The following is a 24,093-nucleotide window of genomic DNA, read 5'->3' on the forward strand; positions in this document are numbered from 1 at the left end:
ATGAGAGACCTGGGTTCGATTCCCCTCCAGTATACCTCACGCATAACCACCACTCATCTGTCAGTGGAGTCTTGCATGTTGCTATAATGCTGAATAGGTTTTATCCAGGCTTCCAGACTAAGACAGACTGGCAATCTACTGCATAAAAAAATTAGCCAGTGAAAACCCTATGGGTCACAATGGTTCACATTCCCCGTGAGTTGGTCCCCATGAGTTGGGGTCCACTCAACAAAGGTTAACAACAACATGCTTCCAGCATCATAGTAACATGCAAGCCACCACAGTATGACAAACTGACAGACAGGTAATGGTTCCCCAACCTATCAATCAAGAAATACCTTCCCCCCACCCCAAACCTCATGAACAAAAATGAGCTTAGGTAGATGAGACTTGTTCTTGACAAGCCCATGTCAATACCTAGTTGTTACCACTACCTTTTTTGAAGTACTGAAGATACAGAGCGGAAACCCTTGTGGCGCAGTATTAAGAGCTACGGCTGCTAACCAAAAGGTTGGCAGTTTGAATCTACCAGGCAGTCCTTGGAAATCCTATAGAGCAGTTCTACTCTGTCCTATAGGGTCTCTATGAGTTGGGATTGATTTGACAGTAATGGGTTTTTTTATGGAGATACAAAAATGGTAATGACTTCCAACTATTGAGAGTTTTCTATGTACTATGTTTTAGATATATTATCTCATTTAGTCTTTACAGTAAGGTTTGGGAATATGGCCAAGGTCACATTGCCATTAAATGGAAAAACCAAGATTTGAATCTCCTAGAATTTTTGCCAGGAACCTGCCTCAAATTTACCTCTCAGTATAATCTTTCTTGCAAAATTAGTGTCCTGGCCTCTTTTTATCTTTTGTCACCTTTTGTGTTCTTCGTGATTCCTTAAAGTTTACCCACAGGAGCTCTGTGTTCACATCTGCAAATTCTTTCAGTGTCTGTGAGTGTAACCCATTTAGACCTAGAGACTTCAATCCATTTTAATTGTTTAGGTAATTCTGAGGAGCCCTGGTGGACCAGTGGTTAAGAGCTCGGCTGCTAACCAAATGGTCGGCAGTTCGAATCCATCAGCCGCTCCAGTTCTGTTCTATCCTGTAGGGTCGCCATGAGTCAGAATTGACTAGATGGCAATGGGTATGGTTTTTTGGTTTAGATAATCCTGAAGCTTTTTTTTTTCTTTCAAGAAGTCATGTTTCTTCCTTGAATTTTATCCTTGATGGAGGAGATAGTGCAGAAACCATTTTTAATAAGGTTATTACTTACTAATCAGAAATCCATATTAAAATGCTCATTCCAGATTATGTAGTTATGGTTTTGCTAGATGGAACTATTAATGCCTAATTTAGCTTTCTTGGAATCATTAAAACTTAAGTCATTTCCTTTTATATCTCATTTTGTTTCCTTTTCCTTAATAGACTTATTCCATATTTTGTTTGATTGACTCTTTTTGGACTATGGGCTTGCAATGAGAACAATAGGAGTTTCCACAAAGCAGTTATAAGCGTATAATACCTTCCAGCAGGCTCTAATCCTGTCCTGTTAATCCAATTTGTGCTTAAGTAGCTCCTTCATGTCAAGGATGGCACTAACAGCTTACCTTCCAAAACACGGGTGATGAAAGGACTGCCTCCATTCTCCTCTTATCTCCTCCTTTTCACTGTTAAATGCATGAGGAGATGGGGAGCTATCTCAACTACTGTTTGCTGGGCCACAAAGAAAATATGCCAAGTAATGCGCAGATCTGTGCTGAATCATGACACTGGATGAAGCCCAGGAATGTGGGAATATAGTAGGTAGAGGTAGGATTCCAGAGCTCCTATTTTAGTTGAGAGTCTCTAGTGGGGCAAACAGTGAAGAGCTGGCTTGGAAGAAAGGCCTGGCAACCTGCTTCTGAAAGATCATGGCCTCAAAAGCCCTGTGGAGTACACTTCTACTCTACAACGCGTGGAGCTGCCACGAGTCAGAATCAACTCAACAGCAACTTTTTTTTTAGTCGAGGAATATTTGTCAAGTATCTACTCAACTAGGCATCATGGCAAGCCAAATGGATACGAAGATGGTTGCATGGGCGCCAACCTGGAGGAATCATAGGCTGGTAGTAAGAAAGGCGAAAGAGTAAATAATTATAATCTGATACTGTAACTCTATAAGAATGCATACATTTTAGTATCATTTGGTTCAAAGTATTTTTAATTTCCATTTTGATCTTTTTTTGAACCATTAGTTACAAAAGAATGCTTCCCAAACTCTATGATGAAGAATAACTTTATTGTTTTGTTTTTATTTGTTGTTGTTTTGTTGGTTTTTTTCCCAACCCCTTGTGGACCAATACTTTCGTAAAATACAATAAAAATGAATTTCTAGAAAAATTAAATGCTACTTGGATGTTGCAGCCATGTCAAGCACTATAAAGTTTTTTAAACTTCTACTCCTCATTTCTATACTTACTTTATAGGGAGTTTGCGAGCCAATAGTGGTTCACATACCACATTTTGAGTAGCAATGACTTTGAATTTTTAAATTTCTACGTGCATGGAGGTTTTCTATTTACCCTTTTGTTGCTGACCTTTAGCTTAGTTGCATGGTGCTCAGAGAACAAACTCTGAATCATGCTGACTCTGAAATTGTTGAGTCCTGCTTTATGGCCTACTACGTGAGCCATTTTTTAAAATGCTCCATGTGTGCTTGATTGGAAAGTGTGTTTTCTACTTACTAGAAGCAGAGTTAAATGTATTTTCCATTAGAATAAATTTGTTAATTGTATTGTTCAGATCTCCAAATCTTTACTGATTTTCATCTGTGCTCTCTGGATTCTAGGTAGGGACCCCTCAGCTCTGGGCTTTGGCTCTGCCTTCCAGACCCACTAGACAGCAACTCTGCTCCCTTGGCTTTAAGTGGCCACATTCTCCTAGTCCCTCTGAGTGTCGACTACAGTCCCTTGGCACACCTTAATGGCCACCACACTCTGGAACCAAGTTGGTGAAGATCCAACTCTTTGAAATCTAGGAGGCTGTGGCCCCACCCTTTGAGATCCAGGAGACTGTGGCCCCCCCGCCACCCCCTTGAAACCAAGAAGGCCCTGCTTCCCATGCTCCTTCCACCAGTTCTGCTGATCTCCAGGTTGCCGCAGGGATGGTCCTTTTCTTTTTTTGGATGACAAGAGATACAACAGCTCCCTTGGCCTATTTCTCGTCTGTCGAATTCTAAGAGGCGGGCAGTGTTCTCTCCTTTCGTTCTTTCTCTGACCCCTTCAGTCTAAGTTGATGGGTTTTCTGCTGTGGTAGTTGGTTAGATCCATCAGTTACAGGCTTAATTTCTTAACAAAAGATTGTGTAGCCACATCCTTGGTGACCACTCTAGGTCATGTATCCTTAGTTTGTACAACAGAATTTTCCAAGTCTTTGAGTTCTGTTTTCATTTTGCACAGTTCATTTTTAAGTCCATCTCTTTCCTCTTGTATTTTACTATAAGCAGCAAGGAGAAACCATTCATCTCCTTTAAAAACTTGCTTAGAAATCTCAGCCAAATATCCAAGTTCATCACTTACAAGGTCTACCTCCCACCAAACATTTGAACATAATTCAGACAAGTTCTTTGCCACTGCATAGAAAGCATCACCCTTCCTCCATTGGCTAATCACGTGCTCATCATTTTCTTTTAAAACCTCACCAGATGCACATTTAACGTCCACATTTCTTAGCACCATTCTGTTGCTGGTGCCATATGTGTTCTCTAAGATGTTAGAAACTTTCTCTATAGCTCTCCTCACTTCCTTCTGAGCCCTCATCTGAATTGCCTTTGATGTACATAATTCTACCAACAGTCTCTTCAAGGCAATTTAGGTTTTTACAGTTATGTACCTTAAAACTCTTCTAGCCTCTACCCATTACCCAATTCCAAAACGATTTCCACATTTTAGGTATCTGTTAAAGCAGCACCCCACACTTTCAAAACTAAATTTTATCTTAGTTATCTAGTGCTGCTATAACAGAAATACCACAAGTAGATGGCTCTAACAAACAGAAATTTATTTTCTCATGGTTTAGGAGGCTAGAAATCTGAATTCAAAGCACAGGCTCTAGGGGAAGGCTTTCACTCTCTGTTGTCACTGGAGGAAAGCCCTTGTCTTTTATTCCTTGGAGATCCCCATGTGTCTTGGCATCTATTTTACCACATCTTTCTCTCTGCTTGCTTGTTTAATTTCTTTTTATATCTCAAAACAGATTGACTCAAACCAAACCCTACATTAATCCTGCCTCATTAACATAAAGACATCCCATTCCCAAATGGGATTAAAACCACAGTCACAGAGGTTAGGATTTACAACACATGTTGGGGAATAGGGTCGTTATGAGTCAGAATTGGCTTGACAGCAGCAGGTTTTTTTGTTGTTTAATTCAATCCATAACATTTAAGTATATGTAAATTTTAAATGATTATATCTTCCTCGTATGTTGAACCATTTATTATTATGCACTGACCTTCTTTATCTCCTATAATGCTTTTTGCTTTAAAGTCTGTGTTGTCTGACATTACTATAGCTACGCCAGCTTTCTTTTGGTTAGGACCTACCCAGTATACCCAGTGCCGTCGAGCCGATTCTGACTCATAGCGACCCTATAGGACAGAGTAGAACTGCCTCATAGAGTTTCCAAGGAGCACCTGGCGGATTTGAACTGCCAACTATTTGGTTAGCAGTTGTAGCACTTAACCACACCACCAGGGTTTCCACCCAGTTTATCATTTTCATTCTTTCACTTTCAACTTTTCCATAACTTTATGTTATAAATAAGTTTCCTATTTTTTTTTTTTTCCTGTCCATCTCTGTCTTCTTACTGGAATATTATCCATTTACTTTTAATGTGATTAGATTTAAATTTATGTCTACCATTATATTTTGTGCTATTTTTTCTACCTGTCTGTGTTTCTTTTTCTCATCTTTCTTGTCTTTTAAAAAACTATTTAGCTTTTTTGGTTCATTTATTTTCTTAACCCATTTTTCCTCTCCAGGTTTAGAAGTTATAACTGTATTTCAGTTTATCTGCATCTTAACTTACCCCTGGATGACACAAATCATAGAGAATTTTAAATCTAATCACCTCACATGTAATATATCTGCTATTTTTTTTGCCTGATATTTTACTTAAAAAATTTTTTTTCTTACCTCTTTTTAATTCCATAAATTTTACATTATTGCCATTATATTCTTCTATATGTACACTATTTACTTTGATTTTCCTATATATTTGACACTTTCTTTGTTCCTCATTCTTTCTTGCATCTCATGCCTTCTTTCTGGGATCATCTTTCTTTCTCCTGAGGCACAGCCTTCAGAATTTTCATGTTGTGAAAGTTTGTTGATGGTAAACTCTCAGTTTTTGTTCATTTGAAAGTGTTTTTATTGTTTGACTAGCTACACAAATCTATACTGATAGTTATTTTCTCTTAGAACTTTATATATATTTTTTCGTTGTCTTCTGGTTACTATTATTGATACTTAGAACTCCATTGTCAGTATCTAAAATAGGCTTTCTTTCCCCCCCTCCTCTGGCTGTTTTTAAGACCTTTTTTGTCTTTGGCATACTGACATTTTACTACAGTGTGACCAGATGTGAACTTATTGTTATCTCCTTTCCTCCCTTCTTTCTCTCTCTCTTTTTTTTTTTTGGCTTTGTATAATTTGTGCTTCCTATATTTGTGGAGTCATGGATTTTACCAGTTCTGAAAAAATATCCACTGTTAGCACTTCAAATACTGCCTCTGTTCCATTTTTTCTATTCTTTCCTTCAGAGATACCCAGTAAACATGTTTAGGAACTTTTTCTTTTGTCCTCCTTGTCTCTTAATGTATATTCATATCTTCTGTGTTTCTCTGTACTACTTCCTGGGTTATTTATTCATGTCTGTTTTTCAATTTTCTAATTCTTTCTTCAGCTGTGTCTAATCTGTTTACCAATCTTCTGAATTTTTAATTTAACAATTATATTGTTTACATCTAGAAGTTTTGTTTCTATTTCTTATCTACTTGATGTCTTAGTTATCTAGTGCTGCTGTAACAAATACCACAAGTAGATGGCCTTAATAAACAGAAATTTATTCTCTCACAGTCTAGGAGGCTAGCAGTCCAAATTCAGGGCTCCAGCTCCTAGGGAAGGCTTTCTCTGTCTGTCAGCTCTGATGGAAGGTCCTTGTCATCAATCTTCCCCTGGTCTAGGAGCTTTTCAGTGCAGGTACTCTGGGTCTAAAGGATGTGCTTTTCTCTCTGAGCCTCTTTCTTAATGGTTTAAGGTCCCTCTCTCTCTGCTTGCTTCTCTCTCTTTTTATCTCTTGTAAGATAAAAGGTGATGCAGGCCACATTTCAAGGAAACTCCGCTTACATCAGATCAGGGCTGTGACCTGAGTAAGATTGTTGCATCTCACCCTAATCCTCTTTAACATAACCTAATCTTGCCTCATTAACCACAGGCAGAGATTAGGATTTACAACACAAAGGATAATCACATCAGATCACAAAATGGTGAACAACCAACCACATAATACTGGCAATCATGGTCTAGCCAAGCTGACAAACCTTTTGGGGAGACGCAATTCAATCTGCAACCCTTGGTATATTATGAATCTGATAATTTCAATATTCTTTGATCTAAATTATTTTTTGTTGTTGTTTCTGCTGATTCTTACCCATGTGTGAACTCATACTGATTAGAATTAATTCATGAGAATCCCAAGGGCCTAGAGTAGGGGCACTTTCCTACAAAGAGAGTTTGTATTTGCTTCTGCTGGGAGTCTGGGAAACTATTAACCTAGGAGTTTGTTTACTCTTCCCTACCGTGCAGTGATCTCAAGGCTTAATAATCCTGATGCCGGGACTGGTATAGGCATTTGGTTCCTAGCTTTCCTCTTTTGCTTACCTCTCACAGCTCAGAATTTAACTCCTTTTTTTAAATTTTTTTTTTTTTTAATGAGGTCAGCAATGCGTTAAAAATACTTTTGTTGAAAGTACCAAGGATTTAGTTGTTTTGTAGTTGAATGGTCCTTCAGAGAATGTGGCTCACCATTTTGCCACAAGTACCCATCATTTAAAAATGTTTCAGTTATAAACTTTTTAAAAATTAGTCCAAAAGCGTTTACAGGCAGCCCCCCAGGTTGTGAACCAGATCAGTTCCTAAGTGTGTCTTTAAGAATTTGTAGGTAAGTTGGAACAGGTGCATACGGTTTTTATTTAGCTTTACTTTAGTGCAATAAAAGGCTCAAAGACTTTTCAGTAATTTAAAAGCTGCATGTGCAGCAGGTGAAGGTGATTATGATGAATTTGTTACCAGTAAGGGTTGGTTCAGTCATTTCAAAGTGAGGGCAAATACGAGTTGTTTGTAAATCGGATGCTCGTAACCCGAGGACTGCCTGTATATGCACAGAATTCAAAGAAACAGGTAGATATAAAATAAAACATCCCTTTCTTAGTCTGGGTTCTTTAGAGAAGCAAAACCAGTGAAGTGTGTGTGTGTGTAGATTTATGACAAAGAAATGGCTCACAAGGTTGTAAAGGCTAGCAACTCCCAAATTTGTATCTCGGGCGTCACACTGGAGAATTCTCCTGACTCACGTAGTTTCAGGGGCTGACGAACCCAAATCGGCAAGTCAGATGCCAGGCTGCTGGCTCACAGGGCTGCAGAAGCTGGCAAATCCTAGAATCAGCCGGTCAGATGATAGGCTGTTGGCTCATGGGGCTGTGGAAGCTGGCAAATCCCAGAATCAGCAGGGCAGATGGTAGGCTGCTGGCTCAAGTCACGAGAACTGGAGGTCAGATGATGTTGACGAGCTGGATGCAGGATCCAACACGAGAGAGAGCCTTGCCAGAGCATACGTATATATTGGATGCATACCACACCCTCAAGGAAACTCCCCTTACTTGAGCAAAGTGGTGATTTCAGTATGGGCATGACTCAAGATATGCCCCATGCTAATCCTGCCTCAATAACATATAGAGTTTTAGGATTCACAACACATAATTACCAAACCAAAAAAAACCAAACCCACTGCCGTCGAGTTGATTCCGACTCATAGCGACCCTATAGGACAGAGTAGAACTGCCCCATAGAGTTTCCAAGGAGCACCTGGTGGATTCGAACTGCCAACCTCTTGGTTAGCAGCCATAGCACTTAACCACTACGCCACCAGGTTTTCCCACATAATTACACAATACCATAAAATGGAGCACAATTACATCATATAACAAAGTGGAGGACAAGGACACAATACTGGGAAACATGGCCTAGCCACGTTGGCACATAACATTAACCATCACAAGCCCCATAACCATTACTTCCACTTCTCCTTCCCTAGAGTTAAAAAAATTTTTTTTTTTTTTTTAGAGTTAACCACTTTTAACTCTTCTAGCTTATTCTTGTGACATATACTTCCATGTCTCTAAATAATATACTTCTTAAATTGTTTTTCCAATTTCGGATGTGATATATTGATTCCCCACTATGAGGGATGAGGGTTTATCTCTCCCTCCCCACCAGTCTATCTCCACCATATATGTGAATCATTCCCATTCTTCAGTTGTCCCGATACAACTATATGGTAACTTTGGTTAGATTATATTCAGTGTTAAAACTATTTAGAACCTGGCTTAGTTATCTAATGCTGCTATAACAGAAATACCACAAAAGGGTGGATTTAAAGAACAGAAATTTATTTTCACACAGTTAGAAGTCGAAATTCAGGGTGTGGCTCTAGAGAGAGGCCCTTCTTTGTCTTTCAGCTTCTAGTATCCGGCAATCCTTGGAGTTCCTGGACTTGTGGATTCATCTGCCTCTTGTTCGTCAGATAGCATCCGTCTTCCGCATGTGTGTGTCTCAGTGTCTCTTTTGGCCTTTTTATAACTTAGAAGTGGTTAGATTTGGGATACACCCAACACTGATATGGCCACATTAACATAACAAAGGAAACCATATTCCCAAACAAGATTACTATACATCCACAGGTATAAGGGGGTAGCATTCCAACACATATTTTAGGTGACACAATTCAATCCTTAAGAGCTGAACCAACCATGTAATAATAAACTGATAACCCTTCCTTTTCTGCCCAACCTGTTGTTTTTCCTGGAATTAATAATTGTCTTTTTCCTTTCCTTTTTTTTTTTTTTGCTGGCTTAGTTTTCTATTCAATTATTTAGTTGTCACTAATACAACACCCCCATCTTTATGAACTGCCTAAAGTTCTTCTTAGTATGTTTGGAAGCATGCATCAGTTTCATCCTGGAGAAATCCCTCCTTAAACCTCTGCTCCCCTGTAGTCTAGACTGCTTGGTCTCCAGGCCTGGTGCATAGCTGGAATCCTGGGCTCTCCCTTCTCCACCATCATGGAAACTTCCTCACCTCTCTCTCTCGTGTTGGCTATCCTCTTTTCTGTATCCCATAACTTTTTATTTCTGGACATGCTTTCTTGTTTGGGTGAGGCACACCCTCCAATAGCTCTTGAGAGATGGCTCCCCTCTGAAACACAGGCACAATTTACGTGGACATAATCTTTTTCTTTTTTCCTGATTTGGTTAGTCAAGAGCCAGGATGTGTTGGAAGTGTATGGTCATGACAGGTCTTATGCTTACCTTTCAGGAAGGAAAAGGAGTAATGCTGAGCTCTTCCATGGGAACCTATGCTAAGAAAGTCTGGGATGTCACTTGGGGTGATTTCATTTAATATCAGCAACCCTGTTCAGTGGCAAAGGTAGAGGACTTGACAATAGGAACAAAACTAAACCTGTTGCCATGGAGTCGATTCCAACTCATAGCGACCCTAGAGGGCAGAGTAGAATTACCCTAGAGGGTTTTCAAAAAGCAACTGGTGGATTCAAACTGCCAGCCTTTTTGCTTATCAGCCAACCTGTTAACCACTTTGCCACCAGGGCTCCTTGACAACAGAAGGCCCATTTAAATTTCCTGGTGTCAACACTCTTTAGCCCGGTGACTTGAGTCCTGTAATCTCTTGCACCTCTGTTTCCTTATCTATCTCGAAGGTCAGTGATAATGAAATGTGCACCACCATCACAAGAGGCTGTGAGAATCAAACAGGAAAGCACTTTGTCAGCTCTCCAAAGCCAAAAAAACCCACTACCGTCCGTCGAGTCGATTCCGACTCAAAGCAACCCTATAGGACAGAGTAGAACTGCCCCATAGAGTTTCCAAGGAGCGCCTGGTGGGTTTGAACTGCCAACCTCTTGGTTAGCAGCCATAGCACTTAACCACTACGCCACCAGGGTTTCCGTCAGCTCTCCAGTGCTATATAAATATTGCTTTTTTGTTGTTGTTGTTGTTGTTTTTTGCAGTGGTGTCATTTTTAAAGGGATAAAGCTTAGAAAATTTGCAAGAATAGATACTTAGCATTTCCTTAATATGTTTTTTTTAATATGTCTCTTTCACATATAGAAAAAAAGAAAAACCCCACTGCTGTCAAGTTGATTCTGACTCATAGCAACCGTCTAGGATAGAATAGAACTGCCTCATAGGTTTTCCAAGGAGCAGTTGGTGAATTCGAACCACCAACCTTTTGGTTAGCAGCCGAGCTCTTCACCACTGCGCCACCAGGGCTAGAGGAGCACAATTTGATGGTCCAGAACAGACTTCAGAGCCAGATTGCCCAAGTGTGGATTCTGATAACATCACATCCTAACAGTATGACTTTGGGTAAATTACTCCACCTCTGTGGAGTCCCTGTGTGGCACAAACAGTTAAGCACTTGGTTAGTAACTAGAAGGCTGGCAGTTTGACTCCACCCAGAAGCTTCTCAGAAGAAAGGCCTGGCAATCTATTTCCAAATAATCACAGCCATTGAAAACCCCATGGGGCACGTTTCTACTCTGACACACATGGTGTTACCATGAGTCGGCATCAACTTCACCATAACTGGGGAGGCCCTGGGTCGTGCTCACCAAAAAGTGGATGGTTCAAGTCCACCCAGAAGCACCTTAGGAGAAGGGCCTGGCAATCTACTTCCAAAAAATTAGCCCCTGAAAACCCTGCAGAGCACAGTTCTACTCTGACGCACATGAGGGTCCCCATGGTCGATTCAATGGGAACTAGTTTAGTGCCTCAGTTTTCCCTTCTGTAAGATAAGGGTAATAATGGTAATAATAGTACCTATCCCAGGAAATTACATTAAATGAGTTGATATTTTTAAAGAGCTTAGAGTACTGCCTGACAGATAAGTGCTATGCGAGTGCCTGATAAATACATAAATAGCAATTGTCTTAATGGCCAAGGGTCTGATAGCCTGAATTCAAGTCTGTTGTGATTGCTTAGAATACAAAGGTTTACTCTGCATCTAAGGTTTGGTTAATACCTTAGAGTCCTGACATCTCATAGGGTCATGTATTGGGACAGGTGAGTTTTTCCTCTAAATGTCATGGAGTTTGCAATTTTTGCTTTTTTTTTTTTTTTTTTTTAACCATTCGCCTCAACTGTGATAGGCAAACAGAGAAAAGGCTCTGGAGACAAACCTTCTCACAGATTTCTTAACATTAGGGGGCTAGAAACATCTGTCTTAGAAAGAGCCCACTTTCTGTTTCCTTAGGAAACCAGAGTGAAATTTATCTTTCTGAAGCTGCTGAGCAATAGGTTTTTATTTTCCATTTCTGTGCAGAGTGCTTGATCAGTTCTAGGCACTAAGAGGAGCCCTGGTGGTGCGGTGGGTAACAGCTCAGCTGCTAATCAAAAGATCAGCAGTTCAAATCCACCACCTATACCTTAGAAACCCTATGGGGCAGTTCTACTCTGTACTATAGGGTCGCCAAGAGTTGGAATTGATTCAATGGCAACAAGTTTTTGGTTTAGGCAGTAAGAGAATAAGAAATGGACAGAGAACGGCAGTAAACTCTGCCTGTGGGGGTTAGGGCCTCCCCAGGAATGTTCAGAGCAAGTGGAGGTTGGGCTGGGTCCTGGCCCTGGTGGATGCCCATTTAAATGCTTCTCCACTATGGAAACAGGAGGAGAGCTGCCCTGATGAGGGGTGCCCTCAGCAGAAGTGATGGAAGGAAGCACCTGGTGAGTGGGCATTAGAGCTCTCTTCCACCCGCCTGCTCTGTGTGGCAGAGGATCCAAGGCTGCCGAGGCTCACCTTGTCACAGCTGCACTCTAACCACACAAACCAAGAGGGAGTTATATTTGCCTTCTAAGAAACAGTCAGTGCTTCCTGAGAAGCCTCACGTTCTCTTCCACAGTGGGCCAAGTTCTTTGAATGCTTCCGCTCCCGCAGTCCATTTTGGATATCAGGAGACACATGAGACCGGAAGGAAGGTCAGTGTCGTGGAGGGGAGGATGATTGGAGGCAATGCGGAGGAGGCGAGGGAGCATTACTGTGTTCCCCACACTGTGCCACTTTTTAAGTGCCTCTTACTCCAACAGTAATCTATAGAAGCACTCCTTTAGTTAATATTAGTCCCAGGGTGGCACAAACAGTTAAGCACTTGACTGCTAGCCAAAAGGTTGGCAGTTTGAACCCACCCAGAGGTGCCTTGGAAGAAAGGCCTGTAGATCTACTTCCAAGAGGTCACAGCCATGAACAGCCCACAGAGCACAGTTCTATGCTGCTCACATGGGGTCGCTATGAGTCAGAATTGACTCGACAGCAGCTGGTTTTGTTTTTTGTATAGTTAATAGTAGAGTCTGCACAACCGGCGTGTTGTTTCATTTGCGAGCTTGAGTTATTCATTAAGAAACACGAAGTATCAATCAAGGTTTTTATTTTATTGTTAATTTTTTATTTGTATAAATATGATTTCCAGACAGTCATGATTTTAAACCACTTAACTTGGAGTTACTCTGCAATGCCTTTAGTTGTCATGCAGATGGAAGAGCCTGTCTCCCACTGAGCATATATATACTCTGTCACTTGTGCTATCATTTTTGCACTCCCTCTGAGGCGTGTGTGCATGCACACACGCGCACAAGTACATAGACTGAACTCACAGTTGTACTTACATACATGTACCATATATATACAAGAATCCATTTGGCTAAATTTTAAATTCCTCAGTGCTGCCACTCTTGTTGAAATAAATTAGTAGGGTAGCTAGGTGTATTCTCCCCACAGGGAGAAATCTAACTGATGTGCAGTGAATGGTTAAATGTATATAGGAACATGGGGAGCTCCCTCCTCTTCAATAAACCAAAAAAACCAAACCCACTGCCATGGAGTCAATTCCGACTCATAGCGACCCTATAGAACAGACTAGAACTGCTTCATAGAGTTTCCAAGGAGCACCTGGTGGATTCAAACTGCCAACCTCTTGGTTAGCAGCTGTAGCACTTAACCACTAGGCCACCAGGGTTTCCTCCTCCTCTTCAATAGTAGTGTGAAATTAGGATGGGAAGGCTCTTCTGCCAGGTGTCTTGCCTTTATTAAAAGACTTAAGAGCTCGGGAGATTTCTTCTGTAGGAACTGGGGTATCTGTGAGTCTTTTTGTAAAAGGATGGAAAGCTGAACTGTGCATAGGTACTCTGCAAGGTCTTTTTGATCCTTAAAGGTTCTGATACAAAAACCTATCCAGTAATACACCACATCAATAGAACAAAGAAAAAGAACCATAGGATCATCTCTATGAATGCAGAAAAAGCATTTGATAAAATCCAATACCTTTTCTTGATGAAAACCATAAAGAAGATTGGAGTAGAAGGGAAATTTCTTAGTATGATCCAGGGCATATATGAAAAGCCAACAGCCAACATTATACTTAATGGAGAAAGACAGAGAGCTTTCCCCTTGAAACTGGGAACAAGACAAGGGTGCTCACTCTCACCACTTCTATTCAATATTGTATTAGAAGTCCTAGCCAAAGCAATAAGACAAAAAAAGAAATGAAAGGTATTCAGATTGGAAAAGAAGTAGAATTATCTCTATTCACGGATGATATAATCCGGTATATATACAAAATCCCAAAGAGTTCACAAGAAAACTTATAGAGCTAATAGAGGAATTTAGCAAAGTTGCAGGGTACAAGGTCAACAAACAAAAATCATTTGGGTTTCTATAACAGCAGTGAGAAATCTGAAAGGGAAATTAGGGAAACAATTCCATATACAATAGCATCTAAGAGAAAAAAAAAACCTAGGAATAAATCTAACCAGGGATGTGAAGGATTTATGCAGTGAAAACTATAAAACACTTTTGAAAGAAACTAAAGAAGACTTAAATTGAAAGATGTCCCATGGTCATGGATTGGAATATTTATTATTGTTAAGATATCAGTACTACCCAAAGTGATCTATTGATTCAATGCAATCCTGATCAAAATTCCAACAGCCATTTTTACCAAAATGGAAAATCAATCCTCAACTCTATATGGAATGGTGAGAGGCCCCAAATAGCCAAAAAAAATGTTGACAGAGAAAAACAAAGTAGGAGGACTGATATTTCCTGATTTTGAAATATACTATACAGCTACAGTAATCAAATCAGCCTGGTACTGATATAATAATAGACACATAGACCAATGGAATAGGAGTGAGAGTCCAGAAATAAACCCACATTTAAAAAAAAAAAAAAAAAATTTTTTTTTAACTATGGTTAACTAGTTGATTTTTGACAAGGGTGCTAAGTCCATTCAATGGGGAAAGAAGAATCACTTAAGTAAATGGTGCTGGGAAAATTGGATTCCCACATGCAGAAAAATGAAACATCCATGCCTCACACCATACACAAAAACAAATTCAAAATGGATTAAGGACCTAAATGTGCAAATTAAAACCATAAAATTCTTAGAAGAACAATCAGGGGCAACTTTCAACAATGAATTATCTAATATACCAAAAGAACAAACAGCAAAAGACAAAATAAATAAATGGGACCTCATCAAAATTAAAAACTTTTGTTCGTGAAAAGACTGGAGACAGGCTGCATGACCTTGAGAGCTGGAAAAGGACAGGCATTCTCATACTTCCTTCCTACGTTCAGCTGGAGGACAGGGCCTCCTTGAATTTCAGTACATTTCTGAGCAGAAGGCAACTTCCCCACAATCATTCATTTATGCCTTTGCCCTTCCTGAGACCAGGTCTTGATGCTGATCATGGTGCTGAAGGTGATCTAAGAAAAATGACTCTAGAGAACATTTATTGAGCATTTCCTGCGTACCAGCACTATTTCTTGGTGCTTTACACAAATAAATCATTTAATGCTCATAGCCCTTCTATGAACCTGTTGCTGTTGAGTCGATTTCAACTCATATTGACCCTATAGGACAGAGTAGATTTGCCCCATAGGGTTTCCAAGGAGCAGCCGGTGGATTCGAACCTCCAACCTTTTGGCAGGGCTCCATGAAGTTCTATAAGGGAAGTGCTATTATTACTCCCACTTGAAAGATAAGGAAACTGAAGTTCGGAGAGGTTAAGAAACTTGCCCAAGGTCACACAGCTAATAAATAGGGAAGCCAGACAGTCCAGACCCCAGAGCTGCAGTTTTGATCACTAGCCTTACTACAGAGGTGCATTTACAGAGCTATACAGAGCCTGCTGAATTTTCACTTGTCCACATATCATCCCAGCAGGCCCATCTCCCATTCCAGGTGAGCCAAGGTTCCATCTCTCAAATTTTTAGGGCAGATTGCAGTGGTTTGACATCAGGAGAGCTAGACGCAGTAGTAGAGACTGTCTTGGTACTCATAAAAGAGGCCAGCCCCCTACTTTATCATAATAGTCACCACACTTTATTGTAATGACTTGTTCTCTGTCTGCTTCCCTGGTAGACTCTTAGCTTTGTGAAGAGGGTGCCATTGTATCTCTTACTGCTTATCATAATGCCCAGAACACAGTAGGTCCTCGGTAAATATTTGATGAATAAATGAATTAGGGGTGATCATTATATGATATATAACATGATAATTAATACCATTATATAGTATATATGATATGTAATTATATATGTTGTTGTTAGGTGCCATGGAGCCGGTTCCAACTCATAGCAACCCTATAGGGCAGAGTAGAATTGCCCCATAGGGTTTCCAAGGAGCAGCTCGTGGATTTGAACTGCTGATCTTTTGGTTAGCAGCTGAGCTCTTAACCACTGCACTACCAGGGCACCATGTAAATATATATAGACATACTATATGATAACTGTTATTAGCTCAAATATTATTTCAACATGAATGGAAGCACTGTGTTGTGGAGATTATAATCCCTTTATATTTTATATTTGATGTACACCATCTTGGGAAGTATGTGGAGTTTGGGGTGCATTTTAATCTCTTACAGAGACAAAAAGAAACAAAGACGACTAAGGTCATGATGTGGACAATCTGCACGGCTACACACATGTATGATTGAATTTTTGTTACATTGTAGGTTTGGCATCTTAGGAAGGTAGCTCTCCTGAAAATAGAGGATGCAAGAGAGTTCCATTTTAACCAAGCTTGCAGTGGCTGTTGTAGCAAATTTCAATCAAATTTCCCAATTCAGAGCTGAGATTATTGCACATTTGTTTTTTGATTTTAGTAAAATCTTGTCTTTGTTGCACATTAGCATGCAAGCCTCCAGTATCTGCCATGTTAACTGTTTTCCTCTGTGTGTGTGTACGTGTATGTATGTTCTAAGCAACCTTGCACAGCTGAGCTCTTGGAGGAAGAGGCCTATTTTGACAGCTCCCCTTAGTCCATGGATCACCAAGCTCTTTTTCTGCCAATATGTTTCACATGATTTTGTAGACATGTGTAACGCGCTCCTGCAACTTGCAAACACCCATACATTATTACAATAATAATTGGGTTTTGATGCAACTGGAACTCAGTACTACCAAGCCGCCAGCATTTCCTTTTGGGTACTAGGCAGGAAAATTATAGTCTAACTGTCTTCCTGTTTATTGATAAACAAAGTGGCCAGCCCAGCAATGGAGCCTGATTAGCAGTTTGCACCCTTTGTGAAAGGATAAACAGAACCCTACTGTTTTCTGTGTTTGAGTGCAATTTGCATCTTTAAAGAGGTTTGACTGCCCTGAGATTCATGTTCAACTTCCGAGTGCCGGGATATTCTTTGATATGTTCCTTGTCAGCCTCCTTGTTTGCCTCGCCTTCATCTTGAAACGACATTTGCCAGAGTAGCTCTCCTCCCATCTGGCCTACCATAAGTTTCCTGATAGTCACCTGTCTGAAGGAGGCGGGCAGGGGAGGGGCGGGAGAAAAAATACGTCTCTTTCACCAAGCCCCAGTTTTACATTCCCAGAAGGCACTTTAATGCCGACTCCACTCCATTTTTGAAGAGGGTGTGAAGCAGAAATGAAAAGCCAAAGACAAAAGAGAATCTGCTTCCCAGTCTCTCTCGCCCACAGGATCATTTTTGCCCCCTTCCCAACTCCTTTACCTTTAGCTTTTTACCCGCCCCTCCCTATTTTACCAAAAAGTGCTGTCCCCTCTGTAAAGTGAAATACGGTAGTAGCTTTCTACCTAGTGTTGGTGTAGTGTTCCGTTGTAAACTTCGTTCTAATCTAATTACCTTCTTAAACTAAACAGTAACAAACCAAAGAGTCGAATCCCCCTATAATTATTTTCAAATAAAAGAGATGAAGATCATTTTAACTTGATTTGCATGACGTGAAAGGGAGCGTTAATACATGTAAACCTGGATTAAACTGTTTAAATAAACTTTCCCCATAATCCTTACCGTATGTAAACAACATTTGTTCTGCCTTAGAGATATTGCATGATTGGACCCACGAGACTCCAGCTATCCTACTGAACAGTTGCCTTTTATAACTTCAAAATAAACGTTCTATATTTATTGGAGGTTGGAGGGTGTCAAGCGCAGTTAGACATAAATTGTACCTCAGCGATTTCAGTAATGCCAATAGAGCTTAAATTAGGTTTTATAGCTGTTGTAGAAGTCTCTTTGGTAGCTAACAAGTGGGATTTTTAAATCCTGGAAAACATAATCCTATTATAAAACAGGCGGCTGAATTAACATTACCCAGGAAGGGATTCTTCATGGATTAGCATTTTTTGACAATAACCAAGAAAATAATCAAATTCTGTAGGGATATTACATGCTTTTCTCAAAAGGGAGAACAGCAAATTGGGGAAAAGGGAGCAAGCTAAATGACCAAAAATGTTATTACTTAGACTGTTTTTTTGTTTTGTTGTAATGGGAAGGGCCATGGAGGATGGAAAGTAAAGCTGAGTGTAGCCTTGTCTACAATAGCAGCAGACACCCCCATGGTAGGAATGCTGTGGCCTGGCTAATTTGCATGTCAGCTCCTCACCTCATTTGTACATAGTTTTTTACATCACTAATCCCCTACTCCTGGTTTCCTTATATGGTCACCGAGAGAGTCACTAAGAACCTGTCTGTTAACGAAAACACAATGTGATGGGAAGAAATGTCTGCTACTTCCTGTGGAGTCAATAACTCTTTCTCAGTTATTATTCAACCCTTAAATCTGAGGATTTTAGAGCGGGAAGGACCTTGAAATTTATTTTATTTCATTTTATAGTCCTGAGTTTTACTTTAAATACTTTAGAAAGATGGATCTCTCTTTCTCTCTCTCTCCACACGTAACAGTGTGTGTGTGGCCTTTTTACTTTTGAAGAAGAACCTTCCTTAAATCTTAGCTGGTGCGGGTTATTATTAGAGCTGTGCAGGCCTTGCCAGTTTTCATCTGCGGGTATCGTCTTAGCAGATAATCACATGCGTCTCAATCATTGTGTTAGATAATTGCATGGGCGTCAATCATGTGCGTATCTGGAACAAGTCATCACGTGGGCATCAGTTCCATCTATATCAAGGACGGTAATTGCATTGGACGCAGGGAAGGGTGTGTCTTCATGGCAGATAATCACATGGGTATCAGTCACGTAGGTATCCAGGTAGATAATCCTGTGCATAGCCATGGCATGTACTAATGTGGACAACTCCGTGGATATCAATCACGTCAACACCCGGGTTTTCTGGTGCAGGTTTACATGGGAGGCAATCATGTCATGTGTTTGGTTATGTTGGAGAAGAGGCTGAGGTGCCCGTGTGCACACGAGTCAGGTGTCCACAGGCTGGTGGCGTGAGTAGTCTTCAAGGAAGCAGTGCGTTCCCCAGCAGAGCCTTTGAAACCCCATTATTAGAGGTCTGTTCTTTTGGAGCCCTGGTGAGTGGTTAAGCCTTCGGCCGCTAACCAAAAGGTTGGCAGCTCGGACCCACCAGCTGCTCCTTGGAAACTCTGTGGAGCAGTTCTACCCTGTCCTACAGGACCTCTATGAGTCGGAATTGACTCCACGGCAACAGGTTTTATTCTTCTAAGGTTTTGTCTCCTGCTAAAATGAAAAAAAAAAAAATACTCCCAGTTATTTTCCTAGGAATGTGAATGAGTATAAAAGACATTTGTGATTTACCACGAGCATCCAGTTTTCCTTCTTTAGCTATTGGCCCCTTGTTTTCATTCTCAACCTTGTGGCTTTAGCCCCGCCTTCTGGGGGTGGAGTATGTGACACACACACAGCTAGCCAATCAGGGAGTTGCATTCTGCTGACCACTGTGATTGGCTTAGGCCAGAACATGTGACATTAGCCAGTCCAATCAGAGTGAGTCTCAGGACTATTGTGGGAGCGATGGGGGAAAACGCTTTTTCTCACTAAATTTTATCCGAAAGGTTGTGAGTGTGGCATTGCTGCGGCCATGCTCCTGGGAGACCCCTCGTGTGTCCAGGGCCCCCCATACGGAGCATGAAAATGAAAGTCAGGACTGATTTCAGCAGTGCCTGAAGCAAAATCCTTGACCTGAAAAGCACTCAAGTGGTCCAGTAAAGCCTGTTTTGGCTTAAGCTAGGTGGAATTGGTTTTCTACCACTTGCCATACCTGATAAAGAGCCAAAACTGGTATAAATTTATCAGACGCTGTCCTGAGAACAAGGTTTAATTCCGAGCAGGCAGTGAAAGAGAAGGAGCAGTTCTGGCGGAGGACGGACGAGAGGGCAGAAGAGGAAGGCTGGGGCTGAGTTAAAGAGTAGTCATTCCTGCCCTCAATCTCTGCCTGGAGTCACACTACCTGCAGAAGGCGACTCTCACCAAGGCGCCTGCTCACAGCCACCTGGGAGTGCCCCAGCCTCCTGGCCTCTAAGCATCTGAGCTCAAGCAGTGAGGAACATTTATTCAAGACTTTTAAATGCAGGCTGAGTGTTTTCCCCTTCCCCCTGCCTATTCTTATTACTTTGATATTTATTAAATGCTCACAATGTACTGCTTATAATGCTTGAAGCACAGTTTCAACCACCAAATTTAATGAAAAAAATATATAAATGCCCACATGACAAGAACCACACTGTTCTGAGGCTGAGTAGAAAGGAGCTACTAATTATGATGGTACAAATAGACAGTTGGGTTTTCCTGTCAGACTGAATGCTACATCTGATAATTATCAGTTGGTTTGCAAAGAGTCAAAAGTTTTGGAAAAGAAAGTCATAGAAAGAAATAATTCTCCTTGAAATACAATCTGCTACCCTGAGTAGAATGCCTCAGAACTAAGTGGAATTCATATGATTTGTTTACCAAATTCTGTGTAGTAAGCAGCTTGTTCCTTTTCTCCAGTTCGTGTTCTTGTTGCTGCTGTCACTTTCTGCATATGCCAGGGTTTGAAATCTGAAGTTAATGTGGCTATCCACAGAAACATCAACTAACAGAACACAAATCACTGAAATTCATTTATAATCTTAAATCCTCTTGTAATTTAACAATTCCTAATTCTTTTTCATCAAACTTTTTATTAAAACTTTAGAGATGGCAAAATGTACTACACCCACCCCTCACTTATCAGCATGGTTAGGTTTCAAAGACCAGGTCGTTACTCAAAAATTGGCATTATGCAAAAATGGAAGATGACCACCTGAGATCACAAAGTGGAGGATGACTACATCATTACATAACTCCCAAACCACTGAGAATCATGGCCTGGCCAAGTTGACACATAACCTTAACCATCATAGCCAGCGTTACTCTTGCCTCACACCTCAGCATTTGTTACTGCCTGACGTATGTCATTAATGCCAAAATGGCGGGATAGTAGATTTTTTACTATTGTCATAAATGCGAAATGTCAGATAATGAGATAGTCAATAAGTGAGGAGTACTTATGATTTGAAATTCACCTTTTTTTGTTTGTTTAGCCTCCAGCAGAAATTCAAATAAACAATGAAATGGTGTCCTAACTACCTAGTGCTGCTGCAATGAAAAATACAAGTGGGTGGCTTTAAAGAACAGAAATTAATTTTCTCACAGTTTTAGAGGCTAAAAGTCCAAATCAGGGTCTTAGGCACGTTGGTTCCTTCTGTGAACCTCTCTCCTAGTTTCTGGTGTCTGCCAGCAATCCTTGGCATTCCTTTGCTTGTAGAGAGGACCTCAGGAGCATCTCTCTTTTGCCTCTGTGTGTGTGTCTCTGTGTCTATTCTGCTTTTTTTTATGACTCAGAAGTGATTAGGTTTAGGGCCCACCCTACTCTAGTATGATCACATTAACACAAGCAAATAAAACCCCTATGTCCAAACGGTGTCAAATTTATAAGTACGGGGCTTAGCATTCAATGTTTCTTTTGAGGGAACACAATTTAATCCATAGTAGACGGTTAGAGGGAAAGAGGGGAAAAAGTAAGGCTTGGCTCATTCACAGACTAATCATCTCTTAGGTTCCTTTCACCAATGATCTACACATATTCTCACCTACTGCAGGCAGATATTTGTGAAATGAATGAATGCGTGCATGAATGATGAGTAACTGAATAAATGATTGGTCTCTGGTGGTGAGGTATCCCAAAGACTTAAGGGGGAATGTGAGAATTGTACAATTGATTCTTGACTCCACACCTTCACTTGTGCCCTTCCCTCTGCCCAGCATCCTTGGGGTCTCATCAGAAACATTCTTCTCCAGTAAACCTCCCAGGATCACTCAGACTAAGTTGTTTTCCCACCTCTATGTTCTACACGTGCTATATGTCCTTTCCCCTTTGTAACATGCATCACACTTGTAATACTTTACAGTGTTTCTCTTTCTCACAGAGTGGAAGCTCCATGAGGGCAGAGATAGGGTCCACATCCGCAGTACCCAGCACTGTGCCTGGCGTAGGTCACGTTGCTGCTCTCAGTGCTTCCTAAGATTGTCATTATTTTTAAGCCATGTGGAGTTGGGAGTGGCTTGATTGTGATGGAGTCTCAAGATCTAGTCACTTCTCTGACACCGAGCATGAGGTAATGCAGTTTGGGGAATTCAGTCCAACTCAAGGGCTAAGGCTGTAGAGGCCAAGGACAACTAACACAGTCCTCCTTGCCAGCGATGAATTTTTATAGCTAATGAGATGTGCAGAATGGTTTGCTGAAGATTTCTAGTAAAGTTTTTCCCTCCTCTTAAAAGAGAGCCAAGGTGAGTCGGTCTTCTTTTCCGCTAATGGTGACAAAGAGGTGTGTTGCCCCAGTGACAGCTGACAACAGCCTGTCTTACAGTGAAGGCCACATCGTGTTGGCAAGGTGGGTAGAAGACAGTGGGCATGCTTGATGACATTGCTGAACTGTCGCCTTCACCGACCCAGAAGCCCCCTGCCCCCAACTCTGCACATTGTCACATAAATGCCTTTCGTGTTAATTAAGGCAGGCTACATTGGATTTTCCATTCTTTGCAGCCAAATATATCCTAACTGAAATGGAACTGTTGAGAAAAGCATATGCGCTTTGGTGTCGATACATTGGACTTGACTCTGCTACTTATCCATATGAACTTGGCCCCACCTTTCCTAATGTGGGTAGTGGAGAAAGTAATACTTCTCACATGAAGTGTAGATTAAATGAAATTATGTGTGTAAAATACCTACCAAAATGCCTAAAGCAAAATAAGTATTCAAGGGATGTTATTTCTTTTTCTGTTTAGGAGATATTTTGATTTTGTGGTCCAGTGAGTTGAATTAATGAGGAATGAAATGACTAACCTCTCCCTACAACCGCCACCAGATCTTGTACACATGAACTGTCAAGTAGTTTACAGTCTAGTAGGGGAGTCGGACAGACATTTCAAACCATAATTACAGCAGAGTTCAACAGCAACCCCCATTGGAGAAGAGTGTCCAGCTAAAGGAAGGGAAGAGTACTGGTCGGATGACACTTGGAAGCTGATGTGCAGGTCTTGAACCCTAGACTAGAAGACAAGGTTGAGGAACAGTTGAAAATGCTGAGGATGTTAATCCTGAAGAAAAGAAGACTTGAAGACAGAAAAGACTTTAAGAGAAGAGGAAGTAGATCCATTCCAGAGGGCAGAATAAGGACAAGGCCCGTAAGTGAGTGACTCAGAGATAAATTTTCACTCGGCAGGACAAAGAACTGTCTAAGAATTGTTGTTGGTAGCTGCCATTGAGTCAGCTCCCAACTCATAGCGATGCCATACACAGTGGAATGAAACGCTACCCAATCCTGTACCATCTCCAGACTGTTGGGATCCATAGGGTTTTCACTGGCTGATTTTCAGAAGCTGATTGCCAGGCCTTTCATCCTGATCCAGCTTAGCCCGGAAGCTCCACTGAAAGCTGTTTAGCATCACAGCAACACACAAGCCTCCACTGACAGACTGGTGGTGGCTGTGCGTATGGTACATTGGCTGGGAATTGAACCTAGGTCACCAGCATGGAAGGTAAGAATTTTACCACTAAGCCACGACTGTCCCCATCTAATAATTCCAAAAAACCCAAACCCATTGCCCTCGAGTTGATTCCAACTCATAGCTACTCTATACGACAGAAGAGAACTGCCCCCTAGGATTTCCAAGGAGTGGTTTGTAGATTCGAACTGCCGACCTTTTGGTTAGGAGCTGAGTTCTTAAACACTGTGCCACCAGGGCCCTGTCTAAAAATTAGCAGTGCATAAATGGAAGAGAGTGAGTGCCCCATCAATAGGCTGAGGCTCACCTGCAAACACTTCTTTGCAAGAGCTTGGGCCATCTGGCCCTCAAGGCTGTCTCAGAGATCTGGACTTGACATTGAACTCTTAAGACTGCAGGTGAGTTTAGAGAGCTTCTTTGTTGGATGTGTTATTGCTATGGTTTTTCTGCTTTCCCTCCCTCCTTTTCCTGGCTTCCTGCCCTGCTGCCGCCA

General features: G+C 41.1%; 1 protein-coding gene across 9 annotated transcripts in view; it reads left to right on the forward strand.

Annotated features, from left to right (window-relative positions):
- The window catches only part of CLYBL (citramalyl-CoA lyase), a 341,524-nt gene that overhangs the window by 173,863 nt on the left and 143,568 nt on the right, over positions 1-24,093 (forward strand). For 2 of the 9 annotated variants that reach the window (XM_049867125.1, XM_049867126.1), the window contains exon 2: positions 22,881-23,633. The exons of 6 other annotated variants lie outside the window; for them this stretch is intronic. In XM_049867125.1, coding sequence (XP_049723082.1) covers positions 23,589-23,633 — 45 coding nt within the window. In that variant the 5' untranslated portion in view covers positions 22,881-23,588. Of the gene's footprint in view, positions 1-8,463; positions 8,858-22,880; positions 23,634-24,093 lie in introns of those variants that run through there. One more of the 9 variants, XM_049867127.1, reaches the window with a different exon arrangement.

This window comes from Elephas maximus, chromosome 23, assembly GCF_024166365.1.
Source record: "Elephas maximus indicus isolate mEleMax1 chromosome 23, mEleMax1 primary haplotype, whole genome shotgun sequence".
NCBI lineage: Eukaryota > Metazoa > Chordata > Mammalia > Proboscidea > Elephantidae > Elephas > Elephas maximus.